We start from the raw sequence: 20,102 nt of genomic DNA, 5'->3' as shown, positions 1-20,102 counted from the left end.
GAGCATAAGCAAACTTCAACTGAAATGTCAATTTCTGATCCAAGTTCAGAACATATCTTAAATAAGTAAGAGACAGTTTGCTAAACAACTGAGAACTAGGAAGTATAAAAGAGAGAAATACTGCTATCTCTGAGGATCTGACTCCCTCCTTGCTCTTAATGCAGTCGCCAGACTGGAGGAAACACCCATGAACCTCTGGCTGGATGCCAGAGCTTTCTGCTCTCCAAAGCACAGTCTCAGTGAGCAATCCTGAAGCTCACATGGGTGACTCTGTCCTGTGCATAAGAAACCCAGGTTTTACACTGCTATAATCTTTTGGTTTTAACTGGTTTAAATATCTGTTTTGATTAGTTTGAAAATATCATAATAGGAATATTAGGTGTTCCATTAGTGTTTATTTCCATTTATAAAAGTATATGTTTTTCTATATCTTGATTTTTTTTGCTTATTATGATCTATGTGATAATAACAATGATCTATATCATTACTTTTTTGTAGTTACCTGATTTCGATGTATCATAGTTACTCAGCCATTTGTCTGTAAGATCAACATTTAGGTTGCTTTTTCTCTTTCTCCCACTCTCTCTCTTTCTTTCTCCCTCTCTCTCTTTTATTTCTAAATTTTTAAAAAGATTTAATTTATTTATTCATGGGAGACACACAGAGAGAGGCAGAGGCACTGGCACAGGGAGAAGCAGGCTCCCTATGGGGAGCCCGATGCGGGACTCGATCCCAGGGCCCCAGGACCTGAGCAAAAGGCAGATGCTCAAACACTGAGCCACCCAGGTGGCCCGCCCTTTTAGTTACAAACCATGACACAATAATCATTCTTACACAAATACCTTTCCATAATGGCACTTGGATTTCTATGGGTTAAATTCCCAGTAGTGTAATCATTGAATCAATTTTTTAAAAAAATTTTAATGATCACTGTTCCAAATTATAAATGATTATAACTTAGACCCACAACAACAATGTGTGAGGGCACACCTTTTGACAAACTTTTATTACTAGTATGGATATAAATCTTCTTAATTATTGTAAGCTTAAGCCTCCCCCCAAAATCTAATCTGTACATCCTTAACCATTTGTGAGATAGAATATCTTTTCACATGTATATTGGTTTTTTGTGGTCCTTTTTTCTTTTTTGCATAATGTACACATCTTCTTTTCTATATTTTATTGTAATGTCTTAAATGGAACACAATATATATTAGAATTAGAAAGGCATTGTTCTAGTTAGTGTTCCAAACAAAGAAGGACAGATGCTTTCCCTAGTCCCTTTGAATCTAGAGATATGTATGCAATCAATTTGACAAAATTTATTGAATGTCTACTTTATTCAGGAACTATGTTAGAAATAAATATGAGTAAGAATCAGCCCCTGTCCTCAAATTTGACAAAATAGTAAATAATTATAAAACAATTCATTAATAACAATAAAATCCCTTTAAGGACAAGGACAACACCTCCCCCCAACCTGCCCCACCAATGACTAACAGCAAAGAAAAAGAGATGAGCAAAAAAATCAAATCAGTAAAATTTGACTATTGGTAACATCTAGAAAAAGAGAATACACTATAGCTCCCAAAGATGCAGGGAATTGTTGACTAGAAACTTAGTTTGCAAGGTTTGAGAGTAGAATAGGGAGTTGAGTATGGTGGGGAGAAAAAGAAAAGAAGCTTCCCTGAAAAAACAGGTCTAAGTCTTACATATCCAAAAGTATAAACTGTGTCAAAAGTTAAGGAAAAAAATGCCAACAATACTTAATCTCTAAAATATATAACTTTCAACATCAGAAAAACCTCCTAGTCAGTGTAAATTTTTAAACTAAAGGGAGTCCTTAGTGTACTCATTTTACTGATTTAATTCTAGAAACTTATTAGAACATTTTAAGACTTTCTTGAATTTGAGGCATTGGAATAATTTAAATGACCTTGAAACTGTTCTGGACAAAAATAGGATACAGGTTTTCTGTCTATACTCATTGGTAAACACCAAGAAAATGTCTTGGGATAGGATTAATGGAGTCTTTAAAATCAAGTTATTTCCTCATTAAGGTATGATTTTTTTTTCAGAAGACAGACCACATTTTGACATCTAGGACATAAAGGAAATTCTAGAGTATATAAGCAGTTTCTTTGGTCTGGCTTATCACTTTCTTTGCTCATCTCTTATCTCATTGAGATCATGTTAAGTAACAACTGCCAGTGAAGAAATCTTGAGTACCAAAACCACTGGAGAAGACTGAAACAAATTCCATTTCCCTAAGCATAAGCATGAATGGTTTTCTACACATGATCTTCATTGAAAAGTCATGATCTTAATTCTAATCATCATTTGGTATTTTGTTCCATGTGGGTAATGATACATCCATCCTTGTCCATTCCTATGTACTTATTTTCAAAGCTATAATCTGTTGTTACCTAAATATTCTAGATTAATCATTTCACTCACTAAATAACACTTCCAATAATAATTTCAACATCCACTTACTTGACTCTGTCAAATAATCTCTTACTCTATGAACCAGTGATTTTCACTAATTTTCCCAGTATGAGGAACTTCTCTTCTATGTTCTACACTAGAACACTTACTTTGCATAGCTGAGTGAGGAGTACTAATACACCAGCAGTCATGTATTAAATAATCCCAAACTAGCAAGACATAAATAGCTGCATATTCTATGATCCTAAATCTTCTCTACAGTTTCAGAGAAAGTCTGAGTGAAAGTAGGGTATTTATTTATTGTTGCTGTCATTCTTATTGTCATCATTTGGTTGGCTGGTTGATTTGGCTTGGTTTTGTCTTGTTTCCCTTCAGCAGAAAAGACACATTTATAAGATTAAAGAAAAAGGGCATTAAAGAGAATGAGTTTGAAGCTGAGGAGCCATTTATTGACATGATCTTGGAGCAGACACAAGGAATTAAGGACAAGAAGACAGGAGGAGGGATTGTGCTTGAGTTGAAGGAGAAAGATGTCATTCCCTGAGAGTGGATGCAACTCCTCAGGCCAGAATAAAAAGCTTGGATTTTATTACAAGAGGAATGGAAAATCCTTGGGGTATTTTCTCTTGCAGTGTGATCTTTGGGTACATGGTTAAAGTTAAAATTTAAAATCCCCTACAATATTGAGATTCAGATTCTCTGGATAGATGGACAGATAGAAATATATGTATACCTTTATTCAAGCCTCAAAAATTCATGTATCTGGGCTGCCTACCTCTCTAGCTTCATCATCTCCTGCTTTCCTCCTGTATTATTATAGTGAAGATATAGGGCTATTTTGCTGTTATCCACATAAGCTTCTTACTGTTAACCACGTCTAATGAAATTATTTGTGCTCCTCCAGGGTTCGTATATCACAGACTTTTCAGCTATGTGCCAATAAATTCCCATTTTTGCTTAAGCCAATTTAGGTTGGGTCCAGGCACTTGAAAATAAAAGCCTTAACTGAAACCTCTTCCCATTCTCCCAGCAGTTTCTCACATGCCTTGATCCTGAGTATTTTCACCATCTGTATCACTTATTCCTGAACAAGCTCTACTTTTTCTATATACTATAGGCAGAGACCAGTAATCCAAATGGTGTACACATGAAACAGTATACTTATTCTCTCACAGTGAATATAGTCCATCAACTAATGCAGACCAAAAACAAGCCAGTGATTTTTTTTGTAGAAATAGCCCATTTGAGTTGATGCAATAAGCTCAATTTATTATAACTCCATAAGTGTTTATCACAAATATTTTTATCAAAGACTTCCCTAATCCTGTAAGTATACTGCTGAGTATTTAGAACAAATGCCAGTTATAATACTTATTCAGAGTGATTTGAGAAAAACATGATTTAGGACTACGACAGATCTAGGTCTGAATTCTTACTGTCTTCTTCAAGTTCTGTAAACTTAAGTAACTCCTTAACCTCAGAACTCATTTTCCACACCTACAGAATGGGAACAATATTCTCTTTATGGTATTTTTATGAAAAATAAATAAGAAAGTATAGGTTCAGTATACTGAACACATTTGTCCCAAAATTCTACTATAGTATCCTTCTTGAGCACTGTTGCCTAGTTCTCGAAGATGATTTGTTCCCCCAGTCTGCAATGCAAGGAAATCACAATCTCTCCCAGCTGTGTACATATCACAAATGTGATTAAGAGACCCATAAATTGAGGGTGTAAAGATCCACACGAGCAAAATACATGACTAAGAAGACTGGATTTGAAACAGGGTGTGGTGGGAACTGTGGTAAATTGCCAAGCAAATGCTCCATCTAAAGACAGCTTCTATTCAACTCCAGCTGATTTTTATCATGGGGAATATGGGAAACTTCACAATTTCTGTAAGAAACAAGGGAACCTGAATTTTTACTAGAGATCTATTCATTGTTAAATGCTGCAGGATTCTATTTAAAATTTTTCAAAAGCTCACAGGTCCAGCAAAGCACAGGTGGCCCACAAGTAGCCTGTTTGTGACTTGGCACCCACCTTCATCCAGGTCACTCAGAGAAATGACTAGCAAGACAGAACTGAGATGGAGATTTTAATAACCCATTAGAAACCTCAAGTTAAACAATTCAAGGGCATCCTTGTATTGAATCACTCCCTCTATCTGTGCTTGCTTCTCTTACCACCCCAATCTGACCCTAATATTCCATTTCTACAATGCTACGTATCAACTTCCTGGCACAGTTCATTTGTGCTTGCCTCCAAACATACACAATTGTTCCTCCAATCCGTAGAGGATACATCCCAAGACCTCCATTGATTTCTGCCGAAAACCACAGATGGTTCTGAACCCTATGTATATTATGTTTCTTTCTATATACACATACCTATGATAAGTTTAATCTATAAGTTAGGCACAGTAAGAGAGTTAACGACAAAAACTAATAATAAAATGGAATAATTAAAACAATATACTGTAATAAAATTGTGAATGTGGCCTCTCTCTCTTAAAATATCTTATTGTACTGTACTCACCCTCCCTCTTGTGATGATGTAAGATGATAAAATGCCTACGTGATAAGATGAAGCGAGGTGAATGATGTAGGCATTGAGATGTAACATTAGGTTTTTATTGAACTTTTGATGATTTGTCAGGAGGATCATCTACTTCTGGGCTGCAGTTGACTGTGGTTAAGTGGTTAAGTGACAGGAAACAACAAAGCAAGCAAAAACACAGATAAGGAGACTACTACACTGTGTCCACTGAGATGTTCTCCTGGCATATCATTCTAACTTTACAATCTTCCCTTTCTGATCTATATTGTATACTCAAACAGGTAGTATTTAAATATTTTCAAAAACTGGAAGCAACAGAATTTAACATACTTTTAGCATATAGAAGGCCATTTCCAAAGGTAAACTTTTATATTATGGGGGACATTATTTGACCAATGGCATTTTTGAAAGAGCTGACTTCCTAATGTATTATTTAGCAAATATTTTTAGAATTATTTAACACATATATTTCATCTCTAGTCTACAATCATTTTTAAATTCTATATATATTCTTTATCTCCCCACAGAGTTTAATAAACATTTGTCACACTGATTCAGAATTACTTCTCAAAATTACTACTAAGAAAATAGAAACATTTAAAAGCCAAGATTTGTATATAAGCTAGAATTTTCAGCATTACTTTCACTCCAGTCTTTTAGCTATCCCTTATACGGTATTCACTCAGAAGTTTTAAAAACAAAACAAAACAAAAAAGAAACAACTGTTAAATTTTACTAAAAATATAGAAGCAAAATTGCTAAACAAATCCAAGTTGAATTCAACAGGTGGTTCCAAATTTACAATGGTTCAACTTAGGATTTTTCCACTTCATGATGGTGTGAACGCAATACACAGTAGAAAATGTACTTGGAATTTTAAATTTTGACTTTTTACAGGCTAGCCATATGCGGTACAATCCTTTCTCATGATGCTGGGAGAGGCAGCAAGCCACAGCTCCCAGTCAGCTACACAGTCATGAGGATCAACAACCAATACACTTACAACCATTCTGTACCCAGATGACAATTCTGTTTCAGTAAAGTATTCAATAAATTACAAGATATATTCAATGCTTTATTGTAAAGTAGTTCTGTGTTAGATGATTTTGCCCAATTATAGGCTAATATAGGTGTTCTACACACATTTAAGGTAGGCTAGGCTAAGCTGTGATATTCTGCAGGTTAGGTGTAGTAAGTGCACTTTTTACTTAATTGATATTTTCTACTTATGATGGGTTTATCAGGATGTAACCCTACTGTAAGTCAAGGGAGACCTATATAAGGTAAATAAATGAGCGTTGTATCAGTTTACTAAAATACTACTCCTCAATCCAAAGTATATTAAAAGAAGAAACTAACTGTTCTAACAGGGATTCATTTATTTAATGGAGGTTGCTCTTGCAAAGCAAAGATTGTTTATTGTTTAGACACAAATAAACAATTTATCAATATAACTGAGGAAAAAATGCTAATTTACCATCTTGATAAATGATAAAAACTATCTCACAAAACAAACTTTAAAAGGAAACATTTTAAAATGCAGGAAGTTAAAAAAGATTAAAAAATAAAATGCAGTTAAGTTTACATAAGATAAACTCAAAATGGTTGAAAGATCTAAATGTGAGATAGGAATCCATCAAAATCCTAGAGGAGAGCACAGGCAGCAAACTTTTTGACCTTGGCCACAGCAAGTTCTTGCAAGACACGTCCATAAAGTCAAGGGAAACAAAACCAGTAATGAACTATTAGTATTTCATGGAGATAAAAAGCTTCCGCACAGCAAAGGAAACAGTCAATAAAACTAAAAGGCAACCTATAGAATGGGAGAAGATATTTGCAAATGACATATCAGATAAAGGGTTAGTACCCAAGATCTATAAAGAACTTATCAAACTTAACACCCAAAAAAACAAAGAATCAAGTCAAGAAATTAGCAGAAGGCATGAACGGAGAAGAGCTACAAGCGCATGAAAAAAAAATGCTCCCCATCACTTGTCAACAGGGAAATACAAATCAAAACCACAATGAGATACCACTTTACACTGGTAAATATGGCTAAAATTAACAAGACAGGAAACAACAAATTTTGGTGAGGATGTGGAGAAAGGGAAACCCTCTTGCACTGTTGGTGGGGATGCAAACTGGTGCAGCCACTCAGGAAAACAATGGGGAGGTTCCTTAAAAAGTTAAAAATAGAGGTACCCTACAACCCAGTAATTTCACTACTGGGCATTTACCCCAAAGATACAGCTGTAGTGAAATGATAGGACATTGCACCCCAATGTTCATAGCAGCGATATCCACAATAGCTAAACTGTGGAAGGAGCCATGATGTCCTTTGACAGATGAATGGATAAAGAAGATGTGGTCTATATACACAATGGAATAGTACTCAGCCATCAGAAAGGATGAATACCTACCACTTATATTGACGTGCATAGAACTGGAGGGTATTACACCGAGTGAAATAAGTCAATCAGATAAATAATAATTATCATATGGTTTCATTTGTATGCAGAATATAAGAAATAGTAAAAGGGATTATAAGGGAAGAGGAGGAAGCTGAGTGGTGAAAAATTAGAGAGGAAGACAAACCATAAGAGACCCTTAACTTTGAGAAATAAACAAAGGGTTGCAGAAGGGGAGGTGGATAGGAGGTTAGGGTAACTGGGGGATGGCATTAAGGAGAGCACATGATGAGATGAGCACTGGGTGTTATAATATATGCTGGCAAATTGAATTTAAATTAAAGAAATTTTTTAAACTAAAAAATGAGCATGCCATCTAAAAATCAAATGTGACTCATCACAAATGTGATGGCTAATTTTAGCCATCGCTGGTCAGAAATGTCTGCACATTAACCCTCATTTTGTAGAGAAATATTCATGACAAACAGAGAAGTCATCCAGTATAATGAATAAAATCGGCAGTTTGCATTTTACAGACAAACTGAAAATAGCAAACATCCAAAGATGTTGTTTTTAAAAACAGTTTGGTGATAATTGGAACAACAAAAATAATGGAACCTGAGAAGTATGAGGGAAATGTGAATCCCTGAAACAGGAATGCTGCTAATAATGATACCACCATTTATACGGTATTTTAAGAGAACCACACAGATAATTGAATGGCAGCGCCAGAATTTAATCCCATGTTTCCAAAAGTGTTCCAAGTCCCAGGTTAACAACAAAAAAATGTAATGTTAAAACCTTTAATAAGGAGTTCTTTCTCTGACCTTTGAAATCTAATTCCTGGGATGTCTAAGTTGCTAGACTTAATATATTAAAAGCCATTTCTCTAATTTCAGTAAGTTGTGAAATATCTTTAGAGTTTTAATAAATTTATGTATCCTTTTTTAAAAAAATCCTTATTTTAACACCTAAAAAGAAAGATTCACATATTCATTCCAATAGCTGTATTGGGCTTGGCTGCCCAGTAGTACTGTTACACACACACTCAGGCACTTGGAAGGTCATTGAACGGCTCTTTAACCGAACAAGTCAGGATAAAGTGGCCACATTCCCACAACTGGACTCCAAGTTCATTTTTCACAAGGACACCTTACTCAAAACAGGCCGTGGGGCAGCTGCACTTGAACCTTGCCTCTGGATTGTGAAACCAGTGAAGTTAGCATGATTCTTATGGCTTCTTTGACTTCAGAGTGTCTTATTTATTGAAGTGGAACTTTCTGAATGGAGAGGCTGAGATCCTGCCTGCTTAGTGTGTATGTGTGTGTATACATATAACTTTCAGTAGCATTCTAGATTCAGGCAGGCAGTCCACAGTAAAATACATGTCATAGCCTGTTTTTGACAGATTATACAGCAGCCCTGGATCAAGGATTTCTTTCCCTAGAAGAGTCTTAAGATTGTTTGCTACCTAATGCTTTGCTTCTTTGGCTATTTGCTAGTTTTGATGAATTTGCTGTGATCCAGGAGGGTTTTCAAGTGTTTCTTTTAGAGTCAGCCTACAACTGGGAATATACTTAAATAGTCTTAACAGGAGGTCCCTGGCTCCTTCTACAGAGGAGGGAGGTAGTTCTCTTGGAGGATACAGCATGTACTGACCACCCTAATTTTGCAATCTTAAACTCTCCAGCTGATCCTAGGAGCAACTTCTCTGGTCCAATGTCTCTATGAATAACTCTCTGAATGACAGGAAGAGGGGCTTGCTCCTTTTCAGGATGAAGAGAAAAATGACAAGCCTCTTAGAAAATCTCTGTTTTCAGTATGCTACCACGTTCAGCAAGATCTAAAAGCCCTCTAGCAGATCATCTGGAGTTAGAGAAGGATGTGGAAGTCACCGTTTGCATCTTCCCACTGCAGAATGGTGAGAGCATCTAGCTACCTGAAGGTTGAGACAGACGTGCCAAGGGAGCCAGGGCACTAGAAGAAGCCTGAGGTTGGATCAAGGATAAAACAGAAGATCAGCATCTTGAAACTAGAAGCTATGACTGCAGGTGGGCAGCAGCGGGATTCCCAAAGAGCCAGATGAGATGTATCACAGACTTGAGATTCTCTGACCCCACTTTCAGGGGGCTTCCCTTGCACTTAGAATCCATTCTATGAGGTAAGACAGAAAAGAGACACACCTCACAACAGGAGAGAGAAAGCACCACTATGGAGTGGAACTGACAGCAGGATCACTATACAGACAGACCAGACTGTCCCACAGTGTGGGCCAGAAGCCCCAGCGGGTAAAATCTTGATTTTCACTTTTATTAACTTGTTTGACTTTCATTTTTTTCTAACTCAGTAAAATAGTGTCAAACATTGCAAAGTCATCATCGAGTCATCTCTCTCTCTCTCTCTCTCTTTTTTTTATCCCAGAGTCAATACATCAAAGTGAGGGTTTTATGTATTGAGTTTTCATGAAGCAGTAGAGCTATGTCGTCAACTCTCCTTTCCAAATGTAGAAATAAATCTACCCATTTATCTATTCCATTGTCAATAACATCTATTCCCCAGACTACTAAAATAGTCTCTGAGCTAATATCCCTGCTAACAGTTTGCCATGTACAATTCTTTCTCCATAGAGTATCCAACATACTTAAAATTCTCTAATAAGTCTTATTACAGTTAAAAAGAAAAATCAAATCCTTATTGTGGCTTGGCTTCTGACCTTTGTCTGCCTCCTTCTCCTCAGTATTACTCTGTCTCCCTAACCCCCAACAACACTGACCTCTCTGGTCTTCAAAATGACAAATTATGTTTCTTCACAGAGCCTATATAGCTGATGTTCTTTCTTCCTGGAAAATCCCACCTGGCAGATCTTCACATGACAAAAAGCTCCTTCTTGTCATCCAGATTGTAACTCAAAACCACTTTTTCAAAAAGGATTTCCTCAAGCATCCCATCAAAAGTAGCCATCTTTTCCCTGACTTTCCTTCATTTGTTTATGAGACATATAGTCCATTTATCACTTTGGAATGTAAGTTCCTTGAGGGCAGGAGTCATATGGGCTTCTTGCTCACTGGTATATAGGCACTTTATCAATTTTGCTGAATGAAGTCATGAAAAATGGATAAACCAGGCCACAGAGGAGAACAGTTACCTTCTTCTCATTGCTTCTCTTCCTACTGGTATTTCTCATGTCACTCTCAATTTCTCTATGACTAGACAAAATGACTAGGTATCAGGCAATGCCAACAAACGGAAAATGTAGTCCTAGAGAATGGTATGCGAAGGGTTTAAAGAGAGATTAGGGAAAGAAAAGTCTTAGTCTAGGAGAGTAAAGAGTAGACTTCTTTAAAACATCGTAGCCTCTCAATGTTGGACCTTCAAGTCAGGAATATAAAGGTTAAGAAATGCCTATGTTATATAAAGTATTACATAAATTGTATTTTCTGAGTTTAAATATTTAAAATTTACTATGAGATATATAACTGGTGAATATTTTTAAGAGGACGTACGTTAGATCAAAGTGAGGGTTTTTATGTATTGAGTTTTCATGAAGCAGTAGAGCTATGTCAATTGACATGAGATGTGCTATAGGATTTAATCTTTTTCACAACTGACATAAATAGGGAATCAGGGTAAAGGTAATCAGAAAAAAATAGATACACTGCTTAAATTTCATTAGAAATTTGACCTTAAATAACATATTTCTGAAGAAATATTCTTCAGTTAAATTTTAGTTAAAATTGTTCTGCTCAAACTTAACAAGACAGTGACAATACAGAATATTTGTGTAAAACTCTGAGTTTAAATTATATGCTTGTAGTCACATAAGTTGATCAGTCAGTGGCTTTTAAGAGCAGAAATTTAGTATAATTATGCATGATATATACTTTTTTAGGTACAAAAATTATGTTATTTGACAATGCTTGGACCTCTGCATACTATGGGAAAGACTTGTTTCTTAAAAAAAACATATTAACTAGCCCATTAACAATCAGGTTCTTAATGTAGCATCACATTCTGAAATAAAAAAACTACATTCCTATTATGTTACAGATTAATACTTGTTCTCAGAACTATTTCCAAAAAAGAAAAAAATTCTTACCAGACATAAACTGTGTAATAGAGGATAATTCCATTTGGCTCCAGGGGTGGTTGCCATGACAACTTCACCGTGACACCAGACAACTGTTTTACAGAAAAGTCTTGGGGGGGAGAATCAGGAGCTGAAAAGTTAGGGTAAGGATAGTACATTTTATCAAACATATATAAGAGAAGGCTAAAATGGAAACGCGCTAAGTTTTCATTATAAACATGCTGGTAAATGAATCAAGTTCACTGCCTTTCTTCGTGAGCATGGGAGACTAATTGTTTACTTTCAAAATGAGATGATAAAAAGAGATTTTGCATGGTGGTGTTAGAACATCTGTTTCTGTGATTCAATGGAAAAATATATTTCATGAGAAAAAAGAACAAGGGGTATGTCACAGTGATTCACCTACTGTTCAAGTACATCTCGGTAAATTATCATCCTCTAGTAAAAATAAGACGACTGGGGTGAATAAATATAATATGTTGTGAAAGTGCTCCTCAAACAATAAAAAGAAGTAGAAGAAAATCACACATTCAAGAAGTGGTAAAGTGATAAGCATAACACTGGGAGAGAAGTTAAAATGACTGACCTCACAAATAAAAACTACATTCCTCAATTTCGGTTGCCATTTAACTGTAAAATAGTATCAAAATCTGTTCACGGAGTCTTCAAAATTGAATGGTGACAAAGAAAACCAATGTAGCACATAAACAAGAGTATGGACAGGTTAGGGTCTACTTCTAATTCTGCTAGAACAGCATAAGGATTCAAATACCTTAGCCATCCTGCACCGTATAAGCACTAAAAAAGATTACTAGCAACCTACTTGGCCAAGTTTATGTTTACATTTAGATAAAACATTTAGGATGGCATTTCTCAGGTCTGTGTAACACCACAGTAATGTCTTAGAAAATTAATATACAATTTTTTGCATATAGAAGAGTATAAATTACAACTTTTTTTATCACTGTTATAGTTATATATGGAAAGTGAACTCATAGGTAGCTAGTAGAAGTTTTAAGAATTTGCCCAGATCTTTGAACAACATTAACTTATAGATGAGCACATGTGCATATCACTTTTTTCCAATAATTTGGGGAAAATGCCACCTGAATTATTTTAATTTCTTTTGATTTTCTGAATAATCTCGACTAGAGTTGTGTGTGTACCTATGCCTATATGTGTATATGTGTGTTTTCATTATTTTGGTAACAACTTTCCAACAACAAAAGAATTATTGAGTAGAGAAAAGTTTTATGAGATGAATTCTAAGGAATAATGGTGACAGCTATATTTGTATTTTCATTTGGTATTCTCACAGGCCCTACAATAAAAATGCTATCAAATATTGATTATCACAAGAATCCATATGTCACTTGGAAATGTCTGTTTCCCAAGATCTGAATTATTCTGAGAACTCTTTCATTTGTCAAAACAAAAGCCTATGGTATTTTTTTCTAACATCTTTGCAAACTTAACTTTTGTTTATTATTGGAAAAAAGGGATTTCAATAAAAAATAGTACTGATATAGAACATAGTATGCTGTAACTAAGCATTTCTATTCTATAATATGCTTTACGACTTTCATGTCAAATATCAGAAATTCTGTTTTATTTTTAATTTTAGTATATCCTTGGGTATTTTCCTTTTTATGTAAAGCTTTTTATTGCTAACTTAATATAATTAACATGTCAACTAAACAAAATATGTACTATAGCACACTAAGATTTAATCATTCTGGCATCTGCATTCTGAAACACAATAAAAAAAAATGAAATTGGTGAAAGGGATTAAGAGGTACAGGGGCAGTCAGGGTGGCTCAGCGGTTTAGCGCCGCCTGAAGGCGCCCAGGGCCTGATCCTGGAGACCTGAGATGGAGTCCCGCATCCGACTCCCTGCGTGGAGCCTGCTTCTCCCTCTGCCTGTGTCTCTGCCTCTCTCTCTCTCTCTCTCTCTGTGTCTCATGAATAAATAAATAAATAAATAAATAAATAAATAAATAAATAAATATCCTTAAAAAGAGCTACAAACTTCCAGTCATAAAATAAATTTTTAAAAAATTAAATTTACTTCAAAAAAAGGAAGGAAAATTAGAATACATAAATGCAATAACATCTTTTGAAATCTATCCAATTCATATAACAGAGCATATGAGAGTAGGTGCGAAGGGGATGCACAGACTCATCCTCCCTTGGCCTCACATGGTCTTTCCTATCTCTCATCCTACCCTCTCTCTTCACTCACCTTCCTTTAGGTCATAGCTTAGATATAACTTCCCCAGCTACACTTTCTCTGATGCCTGAGAATAGCTAAAATCCCTCCTTTGTCCTGAGGAGTAATTTGGGGGAATACTTAAAAACCAGTGAGTAAAGTTTTAAGATTATTTGTCCATACACAAATCAAATTTAGATCTCTTCCCTTAAATCGCAAGTTTCATGAGAGTGAAGAGCACCTGATACCCAATAAAGCAAAGCTTCTCAGTCCTTTATCCATCTTTAATTTGCTCTGATTTTTCAATAAAGGAGCCTTGTTCTTCACCCTGTTCATTAGCAATTATACCAATGACTTGGCCAAGGACTTAGATGGTGAGTTTAACAGTCCAGGTAATTCAGGTACATGGTGTAAGTTGAAACTATTGATTTAAGTGGTAAAAAAAAAAAACAATCTGTGCAGAATATATGTTTACTACTGGTTTGGGTTCCTTCATATAAGACCTTAATTTCTCACCATCAGGACTATTTCATTAAATTGGAAAAAGAAAAGTTAGGTACTATATCTAGAAGGGCGTTGCATAAATGATATAGCACATCTTTGTTAGGCATTATATAAAATGGAAAAAAGAAAAAATTAAATAAATAAAATGGAAAAAAGAGCTATCTTCACCCCTGCCACAGTTTTTAACAATTGTCTCATTGGGAAGGATTTATTTATTAGGCTAATTTTAACTTTCTCTCAACACAAAAAACTGCACTATGAAAAAATGAAAATTTGGACATATGAGTTTTGGTGGAGAAATAAGTATAGTAAGCAGAGGCAATGACTAAGGAAGACCAATCCATGAGAGTACTTCGAACCTGGGACAAACCAGAGCCGACCACTAGGATGCCTTGGTGAAGTAATCTGGTGGAGGGAAAAACAGGGAAGGACCTGAAATAGAGGAGAAGGCTCTGAAGACTGTTATTTTGAATAAAATAAGAATGATGCAGAGCAAAGCCTTCCTTCTTCTAGAAGTATATAATGCACATTTTGTCCTGATGAATGCCTAGAATCTGAACATCCACAGAATGCAACCAAACTTGAAGATGGGAAAACTGGAAGGGCGGGGGAAGATACACTTAGGATACATACAGACCCTCCCCCCATGACAACAGGACTTCCTTTTGCAGAAACAAAAATAAGTCTCAAATATATACCATGCATAAAACATAAAATGCAAATCCAAATCCCAAATACATTCCTCAGAAGTAGTTTTCTTAGCATGATATATGCCTAGAACTTGGTGAAGTACCAGTGTAAAGTGGTCTCAGTAGTAAAGTTGATTTTATTCAGGTTAGGAAAAGATACGTTTAAATATTCAATATGAAGGCTATTAACATTCAGGAATAGCATCTTGGCAAATTATGTAGAGAAACCTGGAAACAGGCCTGAACTCATTCGCAACCTAATCCTAATATGGTAAAAAAAGGTTGTAGGTTAACATTACAGAGTCTACCTCAAAACCGATGTAAATGTCTATTCTTATGAACATTAAAGCTGAAAAACACAGTCGTAACATACATTAGGTGATGTTTAAACCATTCAGACCAAAATTTTAGCCTTAAGAATTCCCTTGAAAAAGAATTACTGATTTTTTACAGAGCACGGGAGACTTCAGAATCAAAAAAGAACATTTTATACCTGACTTTATTGAACACAAATCTGACTTTGCTAGTTTCTCTTTATTCCATGCCAGTGAAATCTCTGTATGATGCCGGCATGGTACACAACTGATATCCAAGTCTATGAGACTTTTTACATTATATCTTCATTTTATACACATATTGTTTTGAAATGTGATGGATCCAAAATATATCAGTATCCACTACTATATTACCATCTTCTTCAGTCAGTACATTTAGGGGCTCACTCCGCACTCCTTCACCGCTGAGTGTACTAGCAGACACCTCGATCTTGTATTGGGTATATTTCTTCAGTCCTAAAAAGATATTAAATAGATAAGACTTATAAAATATCCTTTAGTAACATGCAAGAGGCAAACTATGAAATGACTCTTAAAATTCCAAAAGTAAAACTAAATGAAAATGAAGCCTTTTCAAACAGCAAGTCCTATTACAAAGACAAAGTATATAGGATAATGTAACAAAGGATTGACTTATTTTTTCATGTGACTGTAATAAATGCCTAGCTTATTTAACTTAAAGAATTGTCATGCCCTGTAAAAGACTAATCATATTTACCATTTATAATATAACAGCAAGCTGATATTTTGTGGCCATACTGTCAATATTAATATAAATGCCAAACATCATATATTATTTTTACCTTTAATACTTTGGGTCAAAGAGGTTGTATTTATAGTTCTTTCCTCATTTTCACTACTTCTCCTGAGATAAATTGTATATTTTTGTATGATTCCATTAGGACTACTTGGGGGAAGGAATGATAGCTCAATCTCTCCAGAAGATATGTTTTTGTAAGTAATATTTTCTGGTGCATTATCAGGCACTGGGAAAAGATAAAAATATAAATGCATAAAATAATTTCATCCTAAAAATATATTCTGAAAAAAAAAACACATTTTGCTTAAATTTTTACCTAAGTACACTAGGATATATATATAAGAACATCCTAAATGGAATAAGAGACAAAACTTATACACTTATAACTATATAAGAAATTGCATCTCAAAAGAATATTCATACTATGATTCTATGGAATAATGCTTATAGGATGATATTTTTATTTAAATGCTTAAGACAGTATTAATTAGACTATCATTGTAAAACACACAAATGCAAGAAAGAAGTTTGAAAAATGCCTAAAAATCAATTCTGCCTTTCATTAATAATGATAATATTTAAAAGTCTAATAATTAGTTTGGGTATAAAACAAGGTGTATGACAAGGCAAGGAACCTCTCCTAGACACAATGTTGCACATTATGACCTGGAAGGAAACTAGTCTCCTAAGGATACAAGATTATCATTAAATAAAATATTAGTTTTATGTATCTACGAATGTTCTTATTGTATCGAATGCAATGGTCATAAAATGGTTCTCTACATATATTCAAATACTAGTACTATATGTGGGATTCTAACTCTAGTAAATATTGAAACAGATACCCTAAACTGAATGAGTTTCTTAATTAAAACAAAACTCTTCATAAGTTTAAAACAAACTTTTTTTAAAGGAATTGCAGAGTTGACAGGAAAGTTAGAAATCTGTGGTAGTCAAAAAATAAAAGCGAAAAAAAATTAAACAAAAAAACAAAGTAAAGTATGTATCCTGAAATGGAAGCTGGTACTAAAGCCAGCTTTGTCTTGGAAGGTACTGGCCAATCCTGGTGATATTGAGTTTTTGCATTAACAGCTGAATATCTGCAAAATGCCAGATAAAGAAGATAAAGTCTTTGGGCCAGGAGAAGAGTAAGGGGTTATCCCTGTGTAAGAAGCTGGAAAACCAAAAGAACACAATTTAAACCATTTTACTGGACAACTCTAGGGGGTACCTTGAATTCCTCTGCAGAATGCCACAGAATTCAGTGAGTTGCAACCCCTGATCTTGTGCAATGTCATGTGTTCACCCTCAGGGAAGAGGGAGTGAGAAGTAAACCCACCATACAAAAGAGGACAGAGAATAATTTTTTTTTTCCTCACTCCACTCTGGATGAAGAAGTGAAAAAGAAAGAAAAATTAAGCAGTTTTGGATCTTCATGCCTATCCCTAAGAGCCTATGTGGCTCAAATCCATGCTACCTGAAAAACCTTCTCTTCAGAACTTAAAATGAATCTGTAATGGAATTGCTGTTACTCAAAAGCAACTAGCAGAAGTAAACATAAATCCTCTCAGGAAGAACTCAGCTTCTACTTAGGCCACATGAATGCACCATGGATAAATTTCTTTTTTTTTTTTAATTTTTATTTATTTATGATAGTCACACACACACATACAGAGAGAGAGGCACAGAGACACAGGCAGAGGGAGAAGCAGGCTCCATGCACCGGGAGCCCGACGTGGGATTTGATCCGGGGTCTCCAGGATCGCGCCCTGGGCCAAAGGCAGGCGCCAAACCGCTGCGCCACCCAGGGATCCCGATGGATAAATTTCAATGAAAATGTGCTGACTGATAAAATCACTAAACACATAAGCAAGTTTAGGCACCAATAAAGAAAAGAACAAGAAAATTTCTCGGTCTCCCCACTCCCATGTCCCCACAAACAAACCACAGCAGTCATACTTCAAAAGACTTCAGATATTGAATTTACCAAAGAAAAAAATAAATGTTTAATGTATTTTAACACATCAAACAGATTTGAAAATATGAGCAAAGAATTCTTCAGATAATAATAAATGATACATATTGCCAAGTGATTTGAAAGAGAACCAGACAGGCCTTCTGGAATAAAAAAAACAAAATAATTGAAATCAAAATTCTTTTGATGTATAAAAAAGCACATTTGATAGAGATAGAGAGAAATTTAATGAAAAGGATAACGGTATTGAAAAACTATCAAGAATGTAGCTCAGAGAAAGAAAACATGGAAAATATAAAATGGCAGTTAAGAGACATGGACTATATACCAAAGGAGTCTAAGATAACAGAGAGGATGAGAAAGAAGAAATATTTAAAAGGATAACGGCTGAGACCTTTCAAAATTGTTGAAAGATATCAAACATCAGGTCAAGAAATCTCAATAACTTCCCAGCAGGAAAATATTTTAAAACAATCATATTTAGACACACTACTGTGAAAGAAAAGATCTTGACACTTAAAAAAAAAAAAGACAAGTCATCTACACAGGAATGACAATTAGACTGACAAATTACCTCAAATGAAAAACAACTGGAATTCTAGACTCAGAAAAATTGACAAAAGCAAAATAAAAACATATTCAGACAAAGCCAGAAAATCCTCCACGAATGAAATTATAAACAATGCATGTTATGTAGAAAAATATTTACTGGAGATGAAAGACCACAATTGCAAAGATAATGGTTTAAAAGTTGCCTGCATGCAACAATAACATTAATAACTAATTTGAGGGGTTAAGCATTATTGCTCTTATAAAGTCCTATTATAAGAATCTTTCCTTGGGACACCTGATTGGTTCAGTGGTTGAGCATCTGCCTTTGGCTCAGGTTGTGATCCTGGAGTCCCGGGATTGAGTCCTGCATCGGCTCCCAGCATGGAGCCTGCTTCTCCCTCTGCCGGTCTCTGCCTCTCTCTGTGTCTCTCATGAATAAACAAATAAAATCTTAAAAAAAAAAAAAAACAAAAACAAAAAAAAACAATCCCTATAACTGCCACTTATACAATGGAATATTATTAACTCAGCCATCAAAAAGAATGAAATCTTGCCATTTGCAATGACGTGGATGGCCATTTCATTGTATAAATATACCACATTTTCTTTATCCATTCAACAGTCGATGGAGATTTGCCTAGCCCTCCATTTCTGTGCTAGATTAAATTCTATCTATCTAGTCAGAGGTTTTAGAATTGAAGTTATTCCCTATCTGTTGCATTATTTTCTCTTTTTGTTGATTTATTTCTATCTTGTATACATATGAACACACATGTTGTATCACAGCAAAAGTGGGAAAAAAAAGATGCTTGATTCTCTTTGCCCTTTCAACTATTGCTCTATTCTGGCCTCTATAATACATCAAAATTGCTCAAAATTCACCTTTACTCATTTTCTCCTTTTTAAATATGTCATTCTGTCTTAGCCTCATTTCAGTTGGGTATTTCCTCCCATTTTTTCCATGAAACTTACTGTCATGAAGTCACCAGTGATCTCCATATTGCCAACCACTAATCAGTTGTATGTGCTCATCTTACTTACTTCCCTGACAGCAGTATTTGACATAGGAAATAAATTCCTTCTACCTGAAAATCTTTATTCACTAGCTTTGCAAGACACAATCTTCTGGAGGTACTTGAGTGACTTGGTTGGTTAAGCATCTGCCTTCTGCTCAGGTCATCATTCCAGGGTTCTGGGATGGAGCCCCACATAGGGCTCCCTGCTCCATGGGGAGCCTGCTTCTCCCTCTCCCTCTGCCTTTCCCCCTGCTTGTGTTCTCTCTGTGTGTCAAATAAACAAAATCTTAAAAAAAGATTCAGTCTTCTGATTTTCCTCTACCTTACCACTGCCTACTTCTACTTAGTCCTTGACTAAATCCTCTCTGACTTCCCAAAGTCTATAGGTCACATTACCCCAGAACATAGGTGTCTGCTTCTTTCCATTTCTATCTACACACCCCCTGATATGACTTTATCTATACCTTGACTTCAAATTGTGTATTCAACCCTGGATCGTCTCTCCAAGTTTCAAACTTACATATCCAATTGCCTTCATGACAGGTACTCAGATACTTAA

General features: G+C 35.3%; 1 protein-coding gene across 4 annotated transcripts in view; it reads right to left on the bottom strand.

The window, feature by feature from the left end:
- PTPRQ (protein tyrosine phosphatase receptor type Q) overlaps window positions 1-20,102 on the bottom strand; it is a 246,273-nt gene that overhangs the window by 132,971 nt on the left and 93,200 nt on the right. For all 4 annotated transcript variants that reach the window (XM_072772894.1, XM_072772895.1, XM_072772896.1 and 1 more), the window contains 3 exons: window positions 16,044-16,226; window positions 15,595-15,696; window positions 11,513-11,633 (listed from right to left, as the gene is read on the bottom strand). In XM_072772894.1, coding sequence (XP_072628995.1) covers window positions 11,513-11,633; window positions 15,595-15,696; window positions 16,044-16,226 — 406 coding nt within the window. The remainder of the gene's footprint in view (window positions 1-11,512; window positions 11,634-15,594; window positions 15,697-16,043; window positions 16,227-20,102) is intronic.

Source organism: Canis lupus, chromosome 13, assembly GCF_048164855.1.
Source record: "Canis lupus baileyi chromosome 13, mCanLup2.hap1, whole genome shotgun sequence".
Lineage (NCBI taxonomy): Eukaryota > Metazoa > Chordata > Mammalia > Carnivora > Canidae > Canis > Canis lupus.
The sequence above is the reverse complement of the archived record's forward strand: the minus strand, read 5'-3'. Positions and strand labels throughout refer to the sequence as shown.